At 44.4% G+C, this 18,956-nt stretch overlaps 1 protein-coding gene across 16 annotated transcripts in view; it reads left to right on the top strand.

Moving 5' to 3' along the window:
* The window catches only part of NCAM1 (neural cell adhesion molecule 1), a 365,468-nt gene that overhangs the window by 300,576 nt on the left and 45,936 nt on the right, over positions 1–18,956 (top strand). For 9 of the 16 annotated variants that reach the window (XM_018059771.1, XM_018059773.1, XM_018059769.1 and 6 more), the window contains exons 8-9: positions 8,660–8,802; positions 15,098–15,127. In XM_018059771.1, the coding sequence (XP_017915260.1) occupies positions 8,660–8,802; positions 15,098–15,127 (173 nt within the window). The remainder of the gene's footprint in view (positions 1–8,659; positions 8,803–15,097; positions 15,128–18,956) is intronic. The other 7 variants (XM_018059774.1, XM_018059768.1, XM_018059775.1 and 4 more) reach the window with 1 other exon arrangement.

Genomic DNA, 18,956 nt, shown 5'->3' with positions numbered 1-18,956 from the left:
ATGTATTCCTTCATTTCGTAATGATTTATTGAGCACCCTTGTTGCTGGACAGAAGGGCTACAGAAATGAGTAAGATAAGGTCTTTTGACCCCAAGAAGCACAAAGAGGGAGATAAAAATATAAGCCTATGTGAAACTGAAGTCGCTCAGTCATGTCCGACTCTTTGCAACCCCATGGACTGTAGCCTACCAGGCTCTTCCCTCCATGGGATTCTCCAGGCAAGAGTACTGGAGTGGGTTGCCATTTCCTTCTCCAGGGGATCTTCCCAACCCAGGGATCGAACTTGGATCTCCCACATTGCAGGCAGACGCTTTAACCTCTGAGCCACCAGGGAAGCCCCTATGTAAGCCTGTGCTGCTGCTGCTGCTGCTAAGTCGCTTCAGTCGTGTCTGACTCTGTGCGACCCCATAGATGGCAGCCCACCAGGCTCCCCCGTCCCTGGGATCCTCCAGGCAAGAACACTGGAGTGAGTTGCCATTTCCTTCTCCAATGCATGAAAGTGAAAAGTGAAAGTGAAGTCACTCAGTCATGTCCGACTCTTAGCGACCCCATGGACCACAGCCTACCAGGCTCCTCCATCCATGGGATTTTCCAGGCAAGAGTACTGGAGTGGGGTGCCATTGCCTTCTGCATATAAGCCTATAAGTTATAGTAAATGATGTTGGTTTCCAACATCTAAGTACCTGCCATAAGTCCAGCCATTGCCAAGGTTACAAAGATGAATAACATACACTCTGTTTTCATCAGTGCGTTCATAGGCTAATACAGATAATCATAAAATGTTTTATAACAACCCATTATAATGAGTTCATAATAACAGTATCTCTTATGATTATAAAGTGGGAAGTAACAAATAGATTCAAGGGATTAGATCTGATAGACAGAGTGCCTGAAGAACTATGGACAGAGGTTCATAAGATCGTACAGGAGTCAGTGATCAAAACCATCTCCAAGAAAAAGAAATGCAAAAAGGGAAAATGACTGTCTGAAGAGGCCTTACAAAGAGCTGAGAAAGAAGAGAAGCAAAAGGCAAAGGAGAAAAGGAAACATACCCATCTGAATGCAGAGTTCCAAAGAATAGCAAGGAGAGATAAGAAAGCCTTCCTCAGTGATCAATGCTAAGAAATAGAGGAGAACAATAGAATGGGAAAGACTAGAGATCTTTTCAAGAAAATTAGAAATACCAAGGAAACATTTCATGCAAAGATGGGCACAATAAAGGATAGAAATGGTATGGACCTAACAGTAGCAGAACATATTAAGAAGAGGTAGCAAAAATACACAGAAGAACTGTACAAAAAAGATCTTCATGACCCAGATAACCATGATGGTGTGATCACTCACCCAGAGCCAGACATCTTGGTGTGCAAAGTCAAGTGGGCCTTAGGAAGCATCACTACAAACAAAGACAGGGCAGATGATGGAATTCCAGTTGAGCTATTTCCAATCCTAAAAGATAGTGTTGTGAAAGAGCTGCACTCAGTATGCCAGCAAATTTGGAAAACTCAGCAGTGGCCACAGGACTAAAAGGTCTGTTTTCATTCCAGTACCAAAGAAAGGCAATGCCAAAGAATGCTCAAACTACCCCACAGTTGCACTCATCTCACACACTAGCAAAGTAATGCTCAAAATTCTCCAAGCTAGGCCTCAACAGTATATGAACTGAGAACTTCCAGATGTTCAAGCTGGATTTAGAAAAGGCAGAGGAACCAGAGATCAAACTGCCAACATCCGTTGGATCATTGAAAAAGCAAGAGAATGCTAGAAAAATATCTATTTCTGCTTTATTGACTCTGCCAAAGCCTTTGACTGTGTGGGTCACAACAAACTGTGGAAAATTCTTTAAGAGATGAGAATACCAGACCACCATACTTGCCTCCTGAGAAATCTGTATTCAGGTCAAGAAGCAACAGTTAGAACCAAACATGGAACAGTGGAGACTGGTTCCAAATTGGGAAAGGAGTACGTCAAGGCTGTATATTGTCACCCTGCTTATTTAACTTCTCTGTACATCATGTGAAATGCTGGGCTGAATGAAGCACAAGCTGGAATCAAGATTGCCAGGAGAAATACCAATAACCTCAGAAATGTAGACACCACCTTTATGGCAGAAAGCAAAGAGGAACTAAAGAGCCTCTTGGTGAAGGTGAAAGAGGAGAATGAAAAAGTTGGCTTAAAACTCAACATTCAAAAAACTAAGATCCTGGCATCCAGTCCTATCACTTCATGGCAAATAGATGGGGAAACAATGGAAACAGTGATTTTGGGGGGACTTCAAAATCTCTACAGATGGTGACTGCAGCCATGAAATTAAAAGATGCTTGCTCCTTGGAAGAAAAACTCTGACCAACCTAGACAGCATATTAAAAAGCATAAACATTACTTTGGCGACAAAGGTCTGTCTAGTCAAAGCTATGACTTTTCCAGTAGTCATGTTTGGATGTGAGAGTTGGACCATAAAGAAGGGTGAGCACCAAAGAATTGGTGCTTTTGAACTGTGGTGCTGGAGAAAACTCTTGAGAGTCCCTTGGACAGCACGACAATCAAACCAGTCCATCCTAAAGGAAATAAACCCTGAATATTCATTGGAAGGACTGATGCTGAAGCTGAAACTCCGATATTTCGGCCACTTGAAGCAAAGAACTGACTCACTGGAAAAGACCCTGATGCTGGGAAAGATTGAGGGCAGGAGGAGAAGGGAACAACAGAGGATGAGATGGTTGGATGGCATCACCAACTCAATGGACATGAGTTTCGGCAAACTCCAGGAGATGGAGAAGGACAGGGAAGCCTGGTGCACATCCATGGGGTCGCAAAAATTGGGGCACAACTGAGCAACTGAAGAGCAGCAAGAAATAGCAGTATGCACAGTGTTTTACAGAAAAAGATTTGTTGTCTGGTCCAGTGTGACAGGAGTTAGGGAAGTCTTCCAAGATGGTGATGCGTTTCCCAAGTGGGAGTTTCCCAGATGCAGGAGGGGTGGACGAGCCTTCCAAGCCATACTGCATAGGCACCGAGGCTGGAAGAGCCCATGTGCTGAAGGTGCAGTCCTTGTGGACAGGGACTGCGTCCGCTCCATTCACAGACCTACCCTCAGTGTCAGCATCCTCAGTGGAACATCAGCTGGCATAAAAGAGACGCCAGCGTTTGAGTAAATGAGGGAATCGTAATTAGCTTTATAGGAACGAAGCATGATCTATATGGCAGGGAGATGCATGTGGAAACATGTAATCATTTGTCTTTAGGAAGTTCCTTTAGATAGCAGCCCCATAAGGTAATGATAATAATAGCACCCAACACAAAGTGGGCACGTATAATGTGCCTAGCACTGTGAGAGGTACTCTCCATAAATGAGCTCTTTTAACCTCATCACAATCCTACAAAGGAGATTTAATTTTTATCCCTATTATGCAAATGAGGAAATTGAGCACAGAGTGATTAGGTGTCCTACCCAAGGAACCAGGACTCAAATCCAAGCTTTCGTGTCCATTCTCTGGGCTAGCGCTGGTGATCACTCCTCCACGCAGCCCAGTTTAGCACGTATTACGTCCGACCTCCGTATGAAGTGGCTCTTGATTAGTGGACTCTGCCTTTCCCTCCATGGCTCACATGATTTCTCTGTGGCCATACACTCAGTTCTGACTCTGCTAGTCAGGGACAGATCTTCGCTTCTGTTCCAGGCCTCTCCGGTGGTTGACCCAGGAAGGAGTGGGCAGTGTCAAGAGCCGTGTGAGGCCATGCTGGAGGGAAGAGGGTGGGTAAGGTCCAGGGAAGGAGGGAAGCAGGCAGAAAAGATAGGATTCAGCAGCTGTGGCAGAGCACAGTTTGTCTTTCCACCCTCATCCCTCCCCACAGACTCCCTCCTGCACCTCACACACGTACTCACACTCTCTCTCTCACACACACACTCACACTCACTCACTCCACTACCACAGTTCTTCCCCAAGACTACAGCTGAGAGAATGTTTGTTCGGCAGCCCAGTAGAGCAAACAAAGAGATGTGAGTGACTCCCGCAGAGACAAGTTAAGACAATCCTAGTGATAGCTTATGGTGAACGGTATAGGATTTGTGATCTCCGAAGAAGAAGGTTTAACTTTGGGACCAGGGACCAGGCCTGATCACTCAAGGGCTTTTGTGTAGCAGAATTTCATTAAAGTACAACAAGGGACAGAGAAAGCTTCTGACATCGACATCAGAAGGGGGACGGAGCGTGCCACCCCTTGCTAGTGTCAGCAAGGGAGTTATATGCTTTTTTAATTAGTTATTCAGTTCAGTTCAGTTCAGTTCAGTCGCTCAGTTGTGTCAAAGAATGTCTCAAGGTTGTAAAGATCTTACTAGGCCCACTCCCATAATTTACATTTTAAGATAACAGGATTAGCCAGAAGGTTTTCAGAAAGGAAAAACTGTCCTCAAGCAGGAAACATTATTGTTATATAATCCTTAGTATAGGGTTTAAACTGTTTGTTGTGTAATCATCAGTTTAAAGAAAAAAACATTTTATGTGACTAAGACTAAGGAATATAGAGAAAAAAGATGTTTGTCCTTTCCTCCTCCTTGAGAATTCCAGACCCTTATCAGAGGTTAAAGCGTCTGCCTGGAATGTGGGAGACCTGGGTTCGATCCCTGGGTTGGGAAGATCCCCTGGAGAAGGAAGTGGCAACCCATTCCAGTATTCTTGCCTGGAGAATCCCACAGACGGAGGAGCTTGGTGGGCTACAGTCCACGGGTCGCAAAGAGTCGGACACGACTGAGCGACTTCACTTTCACTTTCTTTCATCTCTGCTTTGAGACCCCTCTCTCTGCTTTGAGAGCCCCAGACCCCTTTCTCCTTCTCGGGGACCCCGGACTTCCTATCAACCTGCCTAGAAATTGACTCTCTCAACAGACGTGTATATCTAATCCATATTAGATGTGGACACGAATTTGAGCAAACTCCGGGAGATCGTGGAGGACAGAGGAGCCTGGTGGGTTACAGTCCATGGTGTCGCAAAGAGTCAGACACTCAGTGACTGAACAGTTTTAGCAGCGGATGTCTAATCCAGGTCCATGCTCGGCTGCAACATCCTGAGCACAGTTCACGTGGCCTCCTTAGAGTAACCTGGTCCCCATATGTGCCCTCCTTTCTCTCTTCATCCCATATTCTTGAGCTCATTTCTCTCCTCCTCCTTCCAGCCTCTCCCAGGGGTTTAGGAGATCAGTGCCAGGACCTGGGAGCCAGGTGAGGTGGGGCTAACTTGGTGGAACTTCATCTTTCTCCAGCCCCTTTCTCCCCCTCCTTGGCCTTCTGGCTTGTCCTCAGGGACCAGCATTAGGGGAGATATGGAGTAGGTTTCCAAAAAGCAGCAGAGTCGCAGTGGTGAGGTACAAGAGGAAAGAAGCCTGCAGCTTAGACAGTGAAGATGCACAGAACTGTGGCTTCAAGAAGGGCTGGCAAGGGACGCATCTAAATTAAGGACTACCGTAATTGTCCTAAGCAATACCATTTTTTCCTAAGAAAGGGACGTGTTCCAGCATGTGCTACCCTAGTTATCAACCAGAAGCTCTTTTATCTAAGCCCATCCTATCTCCGTTAAACTTGGCAGTGCATTTCCACTGCTTCTGCCATGGGACCTTCTGAAGAAGCAGTTTTGTCTCTGCAGATACTTATTATGCTTCTGCCAATGCTCTCGAGGGCTGTGCTGCTCTCTGGGCTTGGACTGAGGCAAGTTCAGCTTTGCTTAGCTCACCCTCTAGGACCAAAGCAGCCCATATGAGTTATAGCAAAAGACAAACAGGTGCCTGAAGGAAAGGGCACCTGGTCACACCCAGCATCTCAGGGCAGGGAAGCAGAGGCCCTGGAGCCCTCCTCGGACTTCCAGGCACCTGGGCTGGAGTGAGAGTGGACAAGTTTGGCCCTCAGTGGCAGGTGCAGAGCCGTTGATGTGCTGGGTGGGGAAAGCATGCATGCTTAGAAAACTCACAAGCACAGCTGTGCTCACAGGGGGGCCTGTGGGGAGAGGTGCAATGGAACAGTCTAAGGCATTAAATCGCATGGCGGCAGGTAAAGAACAGAACAGAGATCCAAAGTCAAGGGCCAACAACAGAGGTTCATTAAGATGGTGCAAGTACCATTCACAGATAAACCCTGAAGAGATTCTTCTAGATGCTGGTGTGCAGAAGGAGGGACTCTTTCCTGAGTAGTGTGATTCCACACCTGTCCCTGTCTGCTCAATCATGCCCATTGTCCCAGAGTAATTTTTTACAGCATGCCTTTCACTCTCAAGAATGCCCCAATTTGGACAAGAGAAGGCAGTGGCACCCCACTCCAGTACTCTTACCTGGAAAACCCCATGGACGGAGGAGCCTGGAAGGCTGCAGTCCATGGGGTCGCTGAGGGTCGGACACGACTGAGCGACTTCACTTTCACTTTTCACTTTCATGCATTGGAGAAGGAAATGGCAACCCACTCCAGTGTTCTTGCCTGGAGGATCCCAGGGATGGGGGAGCCTGGTGGGCTGCCGTCTATGGGGTCACACAGAGTCGGACCTGACTGAAGTGACTTAGCAGCAGCCTGTTTCCAAGGCAGTATTCTAAGACTTCAGTTAGTTACAAGAGTAGCTTGCTTCTGGGGTGCAGAAAGGATTAAGTTAACAGTGAGTAGCTTGCCTTCCTTCCAACAGCCTCTCTAGACCATACAAAATTAGCCATTGTTAATGATGTTTTAGGAAGAATATATTTTGCCTTGTTCTAAAGACTTATACAGGGCAACCTTTACGACCATCTGGAAATGGAGTCACCAAGACCAGATATTCTTCATAGATGTTAACTGTCCCTGGTCTGTCTTCTAACTTTTGCTGCCAGGACAAGTGCTGTGGGGCAGGACAATATCCACAAGCACTGTCTGGATCACAGTGTCCACGTAACTTTCTTGGGGCTGCCAGACCCCAGACTACCTGTGAGTTCAGTGATTTCAGTTGTTTGCCTGATTTTTTTTTTTAACTTTTCAATTTGTGATTTTTAACAGAAAAGAAATGCAACTTTTATTTTACTTCTGTAAAACCTCCCCTTCAACAAAAACACTTAACACTTATTCCATCCAGTATGGGTTGTAAGCTCCTTGGAAGTTTTGTTGATCAAGATAGACACAGAACCTTCCTGGAGGAAAACCTCACTCATGTGGGCTCCATCAAATTTGTTCAAATTTGTGATCATTTGGCTTCATTGAATTGAGACATGCCTTGATGCTAACCTGCAAAAAGGATTTGCTCTAAGCAGGCTGTTAGGAAAGATAAGCTGTAGGAGAATATTTGAATGATATGGGTCATTTCATATAGAAGGAGATATTTCCTATGGATAATGCACAGCTCCATCACTGTTTTCTGTTTATTAAAATAGAACCAAGGCCTCAACTTGGAGGATATATAATAGGCAGTGGTTTTATTAGCCTACTCGAAGTTACTGTATGAATTTGAATATAAAGCAAACGCAGTTCTTTCAAAAATTATTCATACTTCGAATTTATTTATCATTTGTTTGCTTATCTAGCCTGGCTTTTTTCTCTATTAGTGAAATAAGTTACATTTGTGCAGTGCTCTCTTTTCGATGGAAGGTTTAGCGATTTCAGAGTATAATTGTTTTAAATTGGGAAAATTCAATTTTCTCTAATGTTTTAACATTTAAACTCAGCCGTGAATGCCTGCGCTTTCTTGCGTTACCCAAAACATTTGGAAAATGAACTCATCTCAACTCATCTTCTTCCCCAGCCACTCCCCAGCCCCCAGCAGGTCACCCACCACACCTCCTTACTCGAGTTAATGCTAGCACAGCTCTCCGAGGTGCTCAGAATCTCTTGAGTCATTTGGTCTCCTCATCCCTCCTTTGGATTCTCCCCATCTCTCCTTGCACTCTGTTCACTTCCATTCCTGCAAAGCTTTCCTTCAGCATCTCTCTGGAAGCTGCCCCTTCTCTATTTCCCTAGAGATGATGTTCAGGATCATATTACATCACATCTGGAGGGGTCCCACGGCTTCCAGGTTGGTTTCTCCACCTTCAGGCTTTCTCCATCTTTAATTTTTCCTGTATTAACCTTCCTCTAATGCAAACGAGCATTCGTTCCTCTGACCAAACACTGTGAGCAGGCATGGGATAAAATTCAAGCAGGAGTTATCACCAGATGATCAAGGCACTCTGCCTGGATCCAGTGCTGTCTCCCACTGCTCTGAGGCACAGGCCCATGGACCCTGACACTCGGCTCTCTTCCCCACTCTCTCCTCACACATTCTTGCTTCCTTGCTTTCATTCACACAGCTTTCCACGCTCGGAATGATTCTGTGTCCACCCTAAGTTCCACCTCCTGAAAATCTCACAGCCCAGCCCCAAAGCTGTCTCCTCCTTGAAGACTCAGCCAGGGGCGAGCCCATCCTCTGCTCAGCCCTTTGCACCACTGGCTCGCAGCTGTCACCGTACAGGACCTTGCTGCTACTACTGCCACTGTGGTGCTGACACAGGCCTGCTCCATTGTCAGCTCCTGGGGAGTCCAACTCGTTTTCTCGTGCAACACCTAGAACAGGGCTTTAGGCTTAATAAGTTCATAACCTCGTTGGATAGGTGCATTTATAATTCAAACCTGGAAAGCTAAAATACATCAGGTAAACTCACAGAAATGTTCTCTGTTTTCAGCAAAACCCAAAATCACCTACGTAGAGAACCAGACTGCCATGGAACTGGAGGAACAGGTCACTCTTACCTGTGAAGCCTCAGGAGACCCCATTCCCTCAATCACCTGGAGAACGTCCACCCGAAACATCAGCAGCGAAGAAAAGGTATAATATCACCCAAGAGTTTCAGGGCCATGGAACTCAGACCCGACTCGGGTTGAGTCTGCCCCATGCCCAGTCCTCTTCAGTGAACCAGAAATTAGGATGCGGTCGCTGGAGGTCACCGCCAAGTTCTGTGGGCCCCCTCCTCCCACCTGCCCTGTTTGGCACCCCCTTGAGATGGAGGAGGCATAGTTCCTTGCATGGGTCTGCAGGGGTGTCATGTTAGTGGGTGTGGGTAAGTTAGACATCACGAGGAGGAGGGAGATAGGGATTCTCCAGCGCACGGTTACAGAGCCGGGGAGGAACGGGGAAGTTGAGATCTCGGTGCGCTAGGTGCTATTAGCATCATCTCAGGAGCACCCACGGACATGTCTCCCAGAATTAACAGGGGTCAGAACGAGCCTCTTAATTCTTTTCCTTGTGACGTGTATATTCATGCTGTACATGCACTATACGCACAAAAGCTTGGTTGCCTTTGTGTCTGCCTGCACTCTCAGTCACATTTGGGTATCATTTTGTTCTCAAGGCAAAAATAATTAGCAGTTTCTACATGAGGATGATTACACCAGGTTCTGCAGGACAGTCTCTGAGAACTGAAAAACATTGCAGCAAGGTTCCTGGCAAATTTAAATGACTTGTAAGATATAGCTTTCAAGCACGTGGATTTACAGGTCACCGGAAAGCTGTCTTTATTCTTGACAATATATGAAAATTGAGGTAACCCCATACTGGGCAGCCTTTTGCTATTGAGTGGGCCAAAAGACAGGAGGAGGAAGAAGCTTGGTTTTAAAGCAGCTTAAACCATCTCATGGCACCTCTCCAATCTCTTTTCATATATCCTGCAGTAATGGGCTTCATTTTAGTTGGCCACAGCTTTGTCACCTATTCAGGAGTAATGGCCATAGCCTTAAAGAACATTTATAATGGATTGCTGATTGACCAGAATGTCAGAACATGATAAATCATCACTCTTCTGTCTGCATAAGGAAATCCCTAGAGAGAGTAGACTCAAATAAAGCTAAAAAGAGAGAGTGTGAAATTTCAGAGCCAAATTTGGAATTTGCATTTGAGCAACTGATTTCTCTACTACTAATAGAAGACAAAGCTAAATCAAGAGGAACAGAAATTGCTGTTCCAAAAAAAATCCATTATTTTTTTGCAAGTTTTACCTCCAGAGTTGAATTCAGCTTAACCAAAACTCAGCTGAGGAACTGCTAAGTATTTTTGAAACTTGCATATGCTGTTTGATATTGTGAAAACCAACTGAATTAAGTAATGTGGTGTTTACTTGGATACTTTCTTTATCAACATTGGAATTAAACCCTCAGCTCAGATTTTTAGCTCCCATCATGTGTGTTATGTGGATCGAATGTACATCTCAGGGCTCAAACCACAGGAGGATGCCTCTTGGAGGATTTTTCTGTATCAAGCTTGAGAGTAGATTTGTCCAGAATGACCCAATGTACATGTCTGACCTAAAGTGAAGGACAGAAATAACATCTACCCCAGGTTAATGATGGTTTTAAATTCTATATCTTTTCTAGGAATAGCTCAGCAGCCAAGCTAGACCAGAAAGGTTATTGTGATTTGTGCCTGCCTCAGGTTCTTTAATAGGTAGATACTTCTGGCTTGTACCTGGGAATTCATTTTTACAGAATGAGAACAAAAAACCAATCACTAATACACCCTCATACTTCCTAAGTATTAAAACCAAACGTGTCCAGCAGAGACCATCTCAAGCCAAGGAGGCTTTGCGTAAATCAGGTATTGGTGTCGATCATTAGTCTCAGTCTGAGAAAGTATTTAAGCCCAGCTACATAGGTTGTGTTGCGCTTTCTTTTACTATGGACCACCTTCAAGTGACATTACTGAAACATGAATGAATCAGTGTCAGAATGAGTCTTCCAAACTGGCCAGTGATGTAACCCCAGATCAGCATATTTGCCTAAATGAAACCCTGTAGAGAAAAGTTGCCATTTCTATTAATTATATATTGACTTCGAAACAGCCTGGTAGTCATCTTACACTAAGAGTAGCTAAAAATTTAGAAAACAGAGATGGCCTATTTGTGAGCCAGTTGGACCCCAAATAGTAAATTTTACTTTTATTTGGCAGCCACTCCTCATTGTCTCCTGCATCTGAAGTTGCATGATAAATAATTAGGTATCAAGATGATTATCAGAGTCACAGAACTGTGGGAGCGGAGGCAAGCCATTTTCTTTTGCAAGTCAAGATTATGTACTAAGCAGTAAGTATAGACAGCTGTGTCTACCGGGAAGAGCAGGAGAGCTCCTGAGAAGTAGATCCCATGACCTACCAGAATCCCAAAAGGTTGGAAGGAAGCCTCCTTTGGAGGTTGTCTCTTCTCACTGCCAGAAAGTCACTCAGCCCCTGCTTGAAGGGCAGCAGTGTCAGTCCTCCGCAGGGCAGGTGGTAGCCCTGACGATCTAGAGGGCCTGCTGCTTCCCAGCCTTCCCGCCCTGCCACTGGGCCTCTTGGGTGGGAACTGTTAACTAGCCCTCCAGTGTTTCTTTAGACGGCCCTCTTACCCTGTGACACTTCCAGTTATTTTCACTGTTGCTCTTATCTTACGGTTTTCACACCCTTCGCCTGTCTGGTCGTCCTGCACCAGAGAGCTTCACTTCACGAGCATTCCCTCTCAGTTCGCAGCGCGCAGTACAGCAGTCCTCCTGGCTTCTCTCTCCCTTGGTCTGGACACTGACATCATGCAGTCAACATCACATTAGCCCTTTAGCAGTTTTCTCATTTCGTTGTCTCCTATTGAGCTTGTGGTCAGCTAAAAGACCCAGCTCGTTTTCGTATGAACTGCATTTAAGCCACATAGCCCCTGTCCTGATGCAATTGATTGCTTAACCAATAATGTAGAATTTTATATTTATTTCTATTACAAATTGCTTTGTTTGTTGCAACCCAGTATTTCTCAATGGGAGTCAGGATGACAGTTTGGAAAGACTTTCTTCACTGAGACTGTCCTGTACATTATAAGATAGTTAGCACCACTGCTCTTTTCCCTTTAAATGTTAGTAACCACCTCTAATCATTCTGATTACCAAAAACATCACATACAGAAACACTCCTTGGCTTGAGAATGACCATTTTAGTCCATCTTGCTGACCAGTCAGGACTGGTTTTCATCAGAACTGTCCTTAGAGGTCTTTGGGTCCACAGCATTTCAGCCAGTGGGGGCTCCCTGTTTCATTTATATGTGTTTAAAGTAATGGGGTCTAACAGTCAATGATGGCCCAGCTCTTAAGTCCAAAACCCCAGGGCAGGTATTTCATCCTTCCCCATGCAACTGCTATCCAGCATCTGTATTAGCTGTTGCTTCCAACCTTGTATGAATACTTATTTGAAATATCTTTGTCCAAGTCCTTGACAAAAATATTGACCGGGACAAAATCAAGTGCTGAGCCCTTAGAATGCAACCAGGGGTCAGTGGCTCAGGGGTAGAGGCCATAACGCTGTGGTGCTCTCTAATGATCCTGATGACTTTCTCGGGACGCTCAGTGCTTCCTTTAATAAAGTTAGTGACAGTAGACACTGATTAAATACAGCTTTCTCTTTTGCTTCACTGCTTAGTTGAGTCTAGTATTTCTCCTTTTAAGAGGAGGGAGAGCAAAAGCTTTCAACCATGGAATTGTGGTGACTTTCTAATGGAATACTGATGTTCTTTGTTCAAAAAAGATGAGGAAAAAAAAAAAAAGTACAATGAGCCCAAAAGTCACATCATATCTTGATAATGTCTAGCTTTAGTCCAAGCACTCATTTCAGATTGATTATAATCAATCTGTTAGGCTTTAGTTAGTTGAGTTGGTTTCACTCAACAACTGATAATAGCTAGGCTAGGTTGGGTCACTAAGATCATTAGGGGAGATCATCTGTCTGAAAGTTAATCCATTTCTTAGTGGTCACTAATATGTTGGCCAGAATTTTTGAACATTGTGATGGGTCAGTTTGATCTCTGTGTATGGAGGTCATTGTGATACCAAGAAAGTTTGTGCATCCACATCATATTATTACTCACCCTATTCAGACTCACTTTTTAAATTGCCAGGTATTTAAAGACTCGCAGTAAGTGGCACTAAATTCCAGGTACTATTTACTTACTAAGTGAGGCCCCCAGATGGTGATTTGCATACTCTCTCCATTGCCTGCTCATTTGACCATCTCCAGGCCTTTGAAGAGAGTGAGAAAGAAAGGCTGCTACTTAATGTCTAAGGAGGAGAAGAGACACAAAGTGTTGAGATCAAGAGAGACAGAAATAAGTAAAAGGCATTTCATGAACCTTGTATCTTGAGTTGACAGAGTATCCTACAAAAGAGAGAAACTTTTTGAAACTCTGGATTCCTTAGAGACTGAAGTTTCTTTTCATCAGGAAGAACTCCTCATTCAGTACAAATCAGGTGCTTACTCTTAAACTCAGGGTAAGGTGCCTGCATTGAGCAGTTAGAGTCTGTTTTATCCAGGATGTGGACAGAAGTCCAACAGGGAAATCCTAGGATAAGTGTCTATCACTCCACTTTAGTTTGTGTACATATTCCTACAGACTTGTGTGTGACACCATGAAACACGCGATGTTAAAAAGCACCTGGAACTAACAACTTTCGAATAGCTAATCATATTCTAATTTGTAAGAGTGTATATTTGCATATCAGGTTATCTTAAAGTGGGCTACATGCCTTCACCAAATTATCAGGGTCAGGGTTATCCTGTTTGCTCTCTCACTGGCGCTGTTTGTCAGGACCTGGACTGATGTCCTTCCCAATTCCTCTTCCAGGAGGTGTGCTTTAGCCACTTACTGAACTGCCTCTGCTTTTCCCGACTAGGGTTACCAGCTACTTTTTTTTAAGTATAAGTGTGTCCCAGGTAAACGTTGCATGGGGATCTTTTTTTGCTAGATGTTTTAAAATTTAAACACTACACTAAAAATTAAAATTAAAAAATTAGTCTTTGTTCCTCTGAAATTCTGATCTAAGGGGAAAAAAAAAAAAAGATATATCTTATTATCCCACCAGGCACATAGGTGGAAGTTCAGGCTACTAGAAGCATTGTGTTACTAGCACCCACTTACTGTAAAAGCCACAAAACCACAGTGAGTTGACAGAGACACAGGAAGAAAAGCAAACAACTCATATGATGGAGGCCCTGAAACCAGTCTTGATTCGTGCAGCCCTGGCATGTGACACACAAGCCTCTAGGTGATGTGGATTCAGCAGCCACGTGTAACATGTCTGCCCACTGTTGCGCTGGTCTATGCGTGTTCCTGTCCTCACTTCCTTCTTCACTCCACCAACCTGTGACATAGTCTGCATCCCTCATTTCTCCGGAAAGCTCCTTGCATTTAGTAGCCTCTCCTTGCATTTAGTAGACTTTTACTAAATGTTTGCTAACTCATTCTCATTCCTGGGATTGCATTGCTGTGTCTCTGGTGTCTTTTGTATCCTTTTTCCATCTGAACCTCAGGGATAGTCAGGCAGTCAATGACATCACGTATGATGTTTTTGACTCCCAACATGAAAACAGAAAAGCTGTAAGCAGAGTAGATTCCCCAGTGCTGGATAAATAAAAAATCTTGATGTGGGTAGGAAAATACCCAAAGGCCCCTGTGTTCCTGGGTTGGCTCACTCCTTTGTGAATGCCGTGTTTGAGGAAGATGCTTAAACCAGCATGTCGTCCCTCTGCCTTGAAGAACCAACTGGAACCTACCACAGCACTCAGAGTTCAGTATCCTCAAAGCATCCTGCCCCGTAGTCTTAAGGGCATCCTTCTCATTCCTAATATACCCCCTCTGTTCCTTTCTTCATTCCTTTTATTTTTAATACAAATTTTATTTTAATAGTATGCATGCAGAGTTGCAAAATGCATGAGCACAAAATAATATATGTTTGATAAGCTGTCCCATCAAATCCAAAGGAGGAAACCTACTCTATAAGTGTCTCTGTATTGTGTGGTTGGAGCTAGCAGTGTCACCTACTAGCATGAGGAATATTCAAGGTATTTGGGAATAGGAATGTATGTCTTCCAAAGATTAGGAGAAGCTTTACCTGTGAACTGTACACTTTAATGGGCATAAGGGGGGCAGAAAAGCTAAGAATAAGCTAAATCCTAAGTTAAAGCGGGCAGTGAACACACCATTGAAAGTGGACCTTGAAAAAAGCTCTGAATTGGAAAGAAACTGCATGTGCACGGAATGCAGTGGGATACATCAATTCTCTAAAGCAACATATTGTAAAATTTTATTGCTTTCTTGTTGTGTTTTATATCTTGTTCTCTCCAGGCTTCGTGGACTCGACCAGAGAAGCAAGAGGTATCGCTTGCCCGACCACTAGTCAGTCTTTAGTTTTGCAAGCGCTACAGTTTAACTCACCATTGCAGCTTAATAACCAGACATGCTAAAACTAACTAGTAATTTAGTTTGATTAAAGAATAGGTCCATAGTGGTAGACGTTACTTAGCAACAGTGTCATTGCAGGATGAGCAAGCAAGGTGTGTTGGGAGTGGATGAACAAATCTGTATTATTTCTTTATTCTCTTGCTGGTGCTGATAAAATCATATCCAGGTAATTATACTCAGAGAAATAAATGGCCCCAATTCCCAGGCCAGGCATTTTGAAATGATGAAATTTTTTGACTCTCACCTGGTTGATGTGGCTTTGGATCATAAAGTCACAGAGTTTAGTGATCTAAAAACCCACTCAGCCCTTACCTTTCCAGCTCAACTCATCTTGTTGCTCGCTTATTTTATCATGATTGGTCTTGGTAAATTACCACATCACATTTCATCTCAAAGCAATGCAAATGACATCTTTCATTGGTTTTCCCAAATTGCTAAACACATCTATGTTACTTTTATAGGGCATTAAATTTATGAGATTAGAATGATGTGTCATAAATGGTTCTGTGTGTGTGTGTGTTTTAAGTCAGTAGCATATTTAGCCTTTGAAATTTCTCTGACTACTCGCTTGCATTTGGGTAATGTGGGACTTAGTTTCAAAACTGAGGTTAAATATTAATCTTTAGATTGTAATTGCTATGTACCCAAGACCCTACTTAGGATTATGTCTACCATTCTTGCCCTGATTTGTGTGATTAAGTGACAGAATTGAAATCAAAACCAGTATGCTTTAGATGAAGTTAAAAAATCTAATCTGTAAAATATAAAGGAATCTTTTCTCTAGATGGAACTTAGATATTGTGTAATACTGTAAATGTAGAATATGGCAATCCTGTGGACTATATTTAAATTGGGTAAACCCATCCCCCTAGTCTTTCAGAAATGATAATTATTCAGAACACATAACTCATGCGTTCAGGTCATGGCTATAAATATTTAATGCCATTTAATATTGAAAAGTTGACTGCCTGTCCCCAGGCACTGATGGTAGTTTCTGCAGCCTGCTGTCGTCGAATCTAGTTCATTATAAGCTCCCTGTGTATCATCCCTTCCTCCACAGCGTAGGGACTGTAGTTAGGTGCACAGGCTCACTGAAAAACTTTCTTCCTGCAGCCCAGGAGTGCTGTCACAGACTGGGTGCTTTATTGCCCAGAAGTCACAGGCTCATTAGGATTGGGGATGGGAGAAAAGAAGGGTTGATTGTCAGCCACTCCGGAACCACTTCCCCTCTCATTCCACTTGGCCTTGTGCTTCTTCCCCTGTCATTCAGATTTAGACGCAGCTAGAGGAGGAGCTGAGATTTATCAGGGAGCATTAAGGAGATATTGAGAGCATTGCTATTAGTAGTGGAAGTAATTGGTTTACTCCCAGAAAAGCAGACACCTCACTCTGTTTTGCCGAAGTGTCCTTATCTTAAGTTATCTCACTCTGGACATAATTGACTTTCAAGTGAGTTCTGCCCCCTGGGGCTCAGAAGCGCCGTTCCCTTCTATTTGTCTCAGTCAGGAATGAAGACCACGAACCCAGATGAGTTTGAAAGAAGGCTTGAGTTGTGGCCAATTTCAGTCTGTAAGCTCTGGAAAGCCTTAGGATTTCTCCCAGCAAGAAGAGAGACAAAGATGTTTTGATGAGAAGAGCAATTATAATTGCCCTTCATGCTTTTTTTTTGCAAAACAGAGTCTTCTTGCCATAACGATCTTTTCATTCATGCCCAGTTTATCTGCTTCCTTCTTGAAGCTGGACCATCTGCCTGCATGACATCTGGTCTGGATGGCTTGGAGCGGGGGCGCTGTCTGACTCTGGCCTGGTGCCAGAGTAAATCATTTCAGAGGGAAATAGTCCAATCACCCTGGAGTCTGTCTGTGCCCCCTCGGAGGGAAGAACTGGGCGTCTGGCAAGTAATCCTGTCATCAGTTCTGTCCTGAGCCACCGCAGAACTACAGTTCCCTGTGGAAGGCTGCCTACTGTTCCGTTGACATCATTCAATGAAAAAATTTTCCAGAGAGAAATTTAGACAAACAGACCTGATAGAAGCAGGAGGGGGGGGGGGGGGGGGGGGAATAGGACTGTCAGTGCAGTCATTTCTCTCTGACCATTTTCTAGGTTATTCTGAGTAAAAACTGCTCATGTCCCCCTTTGTGCTTGCTTGTTGATGTCCTTCTCTTACCTACATCACTCTCTTTGCTGCTACACCCTTCCTTATGGAAATGTTCTCTTGACTTCTGAAAGGTTCCGGTCAGTTTTCCTTGTTTGTGGTGGTGGCCCCAAGGACAAGTCCTGGGAATGTGACAAAAAAATTGTAGAGTTCAGCTTCTGGCTGGAGTTACTGTGGGCTGAACCTGTGTTCTCAGTCTTCTGTCTTTTGGGGAAATAGGAATGATGAGCAGGTCAGGTCAGCCCTCGTATATACTGCAGGGATGACCTCATACTCCGGATGCCACAAGTTAAGGTGATGGGTCAAGATTTTGTTTGGCACGTGAAAATCACCACTACCGTGGACCCTGTCAGCCCACTTGAAAAGGGTTTTCAGGAGCCATATCTTCAACTGACCAGATGTCTCAGATTTTCTAGGCAAGCCCTCTACCCCAGCTCACGTCAGCTCACATTCATGAGCATATCCTCTGGGGTGCACCTTCTCAACCAATCAGCCTCTCAGCTTCACATGCTGGGGGCGGGGAGCCGAGGCACCTGGGCATTCCTGGCGCTCGCTGCAGCAGGTGGTGATGGTTTTGCTCAGCTCTTCTGTCTCCTTGCTGGCACTTGTGTTCCAGCTTCTGGATATGAAATGTGATGGGGCTTAAATGACTGAAATAGACTAGCTCTACCAGGGCTGCTGGGTTTCCCTGGTGGCTCAGATAGTAAAGAATCCACCGGCAATGCAAGAGACTGGGTTCTATCCCTGGGACGGGAAGATCCCCTGGAGAAGGGCATGGCAACCCACTCCAGTGTTCTTGCCTGGAGAATCTTCATAGACAGAGGAGCCTGGTGGGCTACAGTCCATAGGGTTACAAAGAATTGGACACGACTGATCGGCTAAATACCAGGGATGACAGAGGGACTTCTTGTGGTAGATCTGAGGCTGCAGTTAAGGCCAATGGTGTCTTGCTTTTGAACTCCCCAAACTGGCCTGCTTTATGATATTTCAGGACTGGATTTCGGGCTTCCAAACCGGCAGCTCAAAGGAACCTGAAGGCAGGTATTCTCTAGTTCTTTAAAAGCGCGACCTCATGGGATGACAGATGTTACCGGCAGAGCACTCACATGCCCCATACAGTGGACATAAAAGTGTGGCCCAGCCCATGAGAAGCTAGACTCCTTCTTCAGATGACCCGCTTTCTTGAAGGTCTGAACTCAGGTCACATGCCCAGACTCTTCCTAGGCCAGCAACCATTTTACTTAAGAGTATAAAGGGGAAACCCCTAGGAAATAATTCCAGTACCCATTGCCCAGGGGGCTCATATGCTGATTGCCTGTTTGACCAGTTCTTGTAATTCCAAAGACTCAGGAAGACAGTTCTAGTGTCAAGGGCTAAAACATGGTGATTGTGGTGTCTAGGGTCCTAAATATGCCTGGGAATCTCTGTATAACTATCCCAGGACAGGGAACCCAGTTTCCCTTACTTCCAGCAACAGCTCCTGAGCTCTGGTTTGTTAGACTCTTTTGGAATGAAACTGTTTTAGTTTTAAGCATTCAAGAAAATGAGGCATCTTCAGAGATGACTTTCTTGTATCGTTTCTTTCAT

The sequence above is a fragment of the Capra hircus genome, chromosome 15 (genome assembly GCF_001704415.2).
Source record: "Capra hircus breed San Clemente chromosome 15, ASM170441v1, whole genome shotgun sequence".
NCBI lineage: Eukaryota > Metazoa > Chordata > Mammalia > Artiodactyla > Bovidae > Capra > Capra hircus.
Note: the sequence above shows the minus strand (reverse complement) of the source record. Positions and strands in the feature narration are given on the sequence as shown.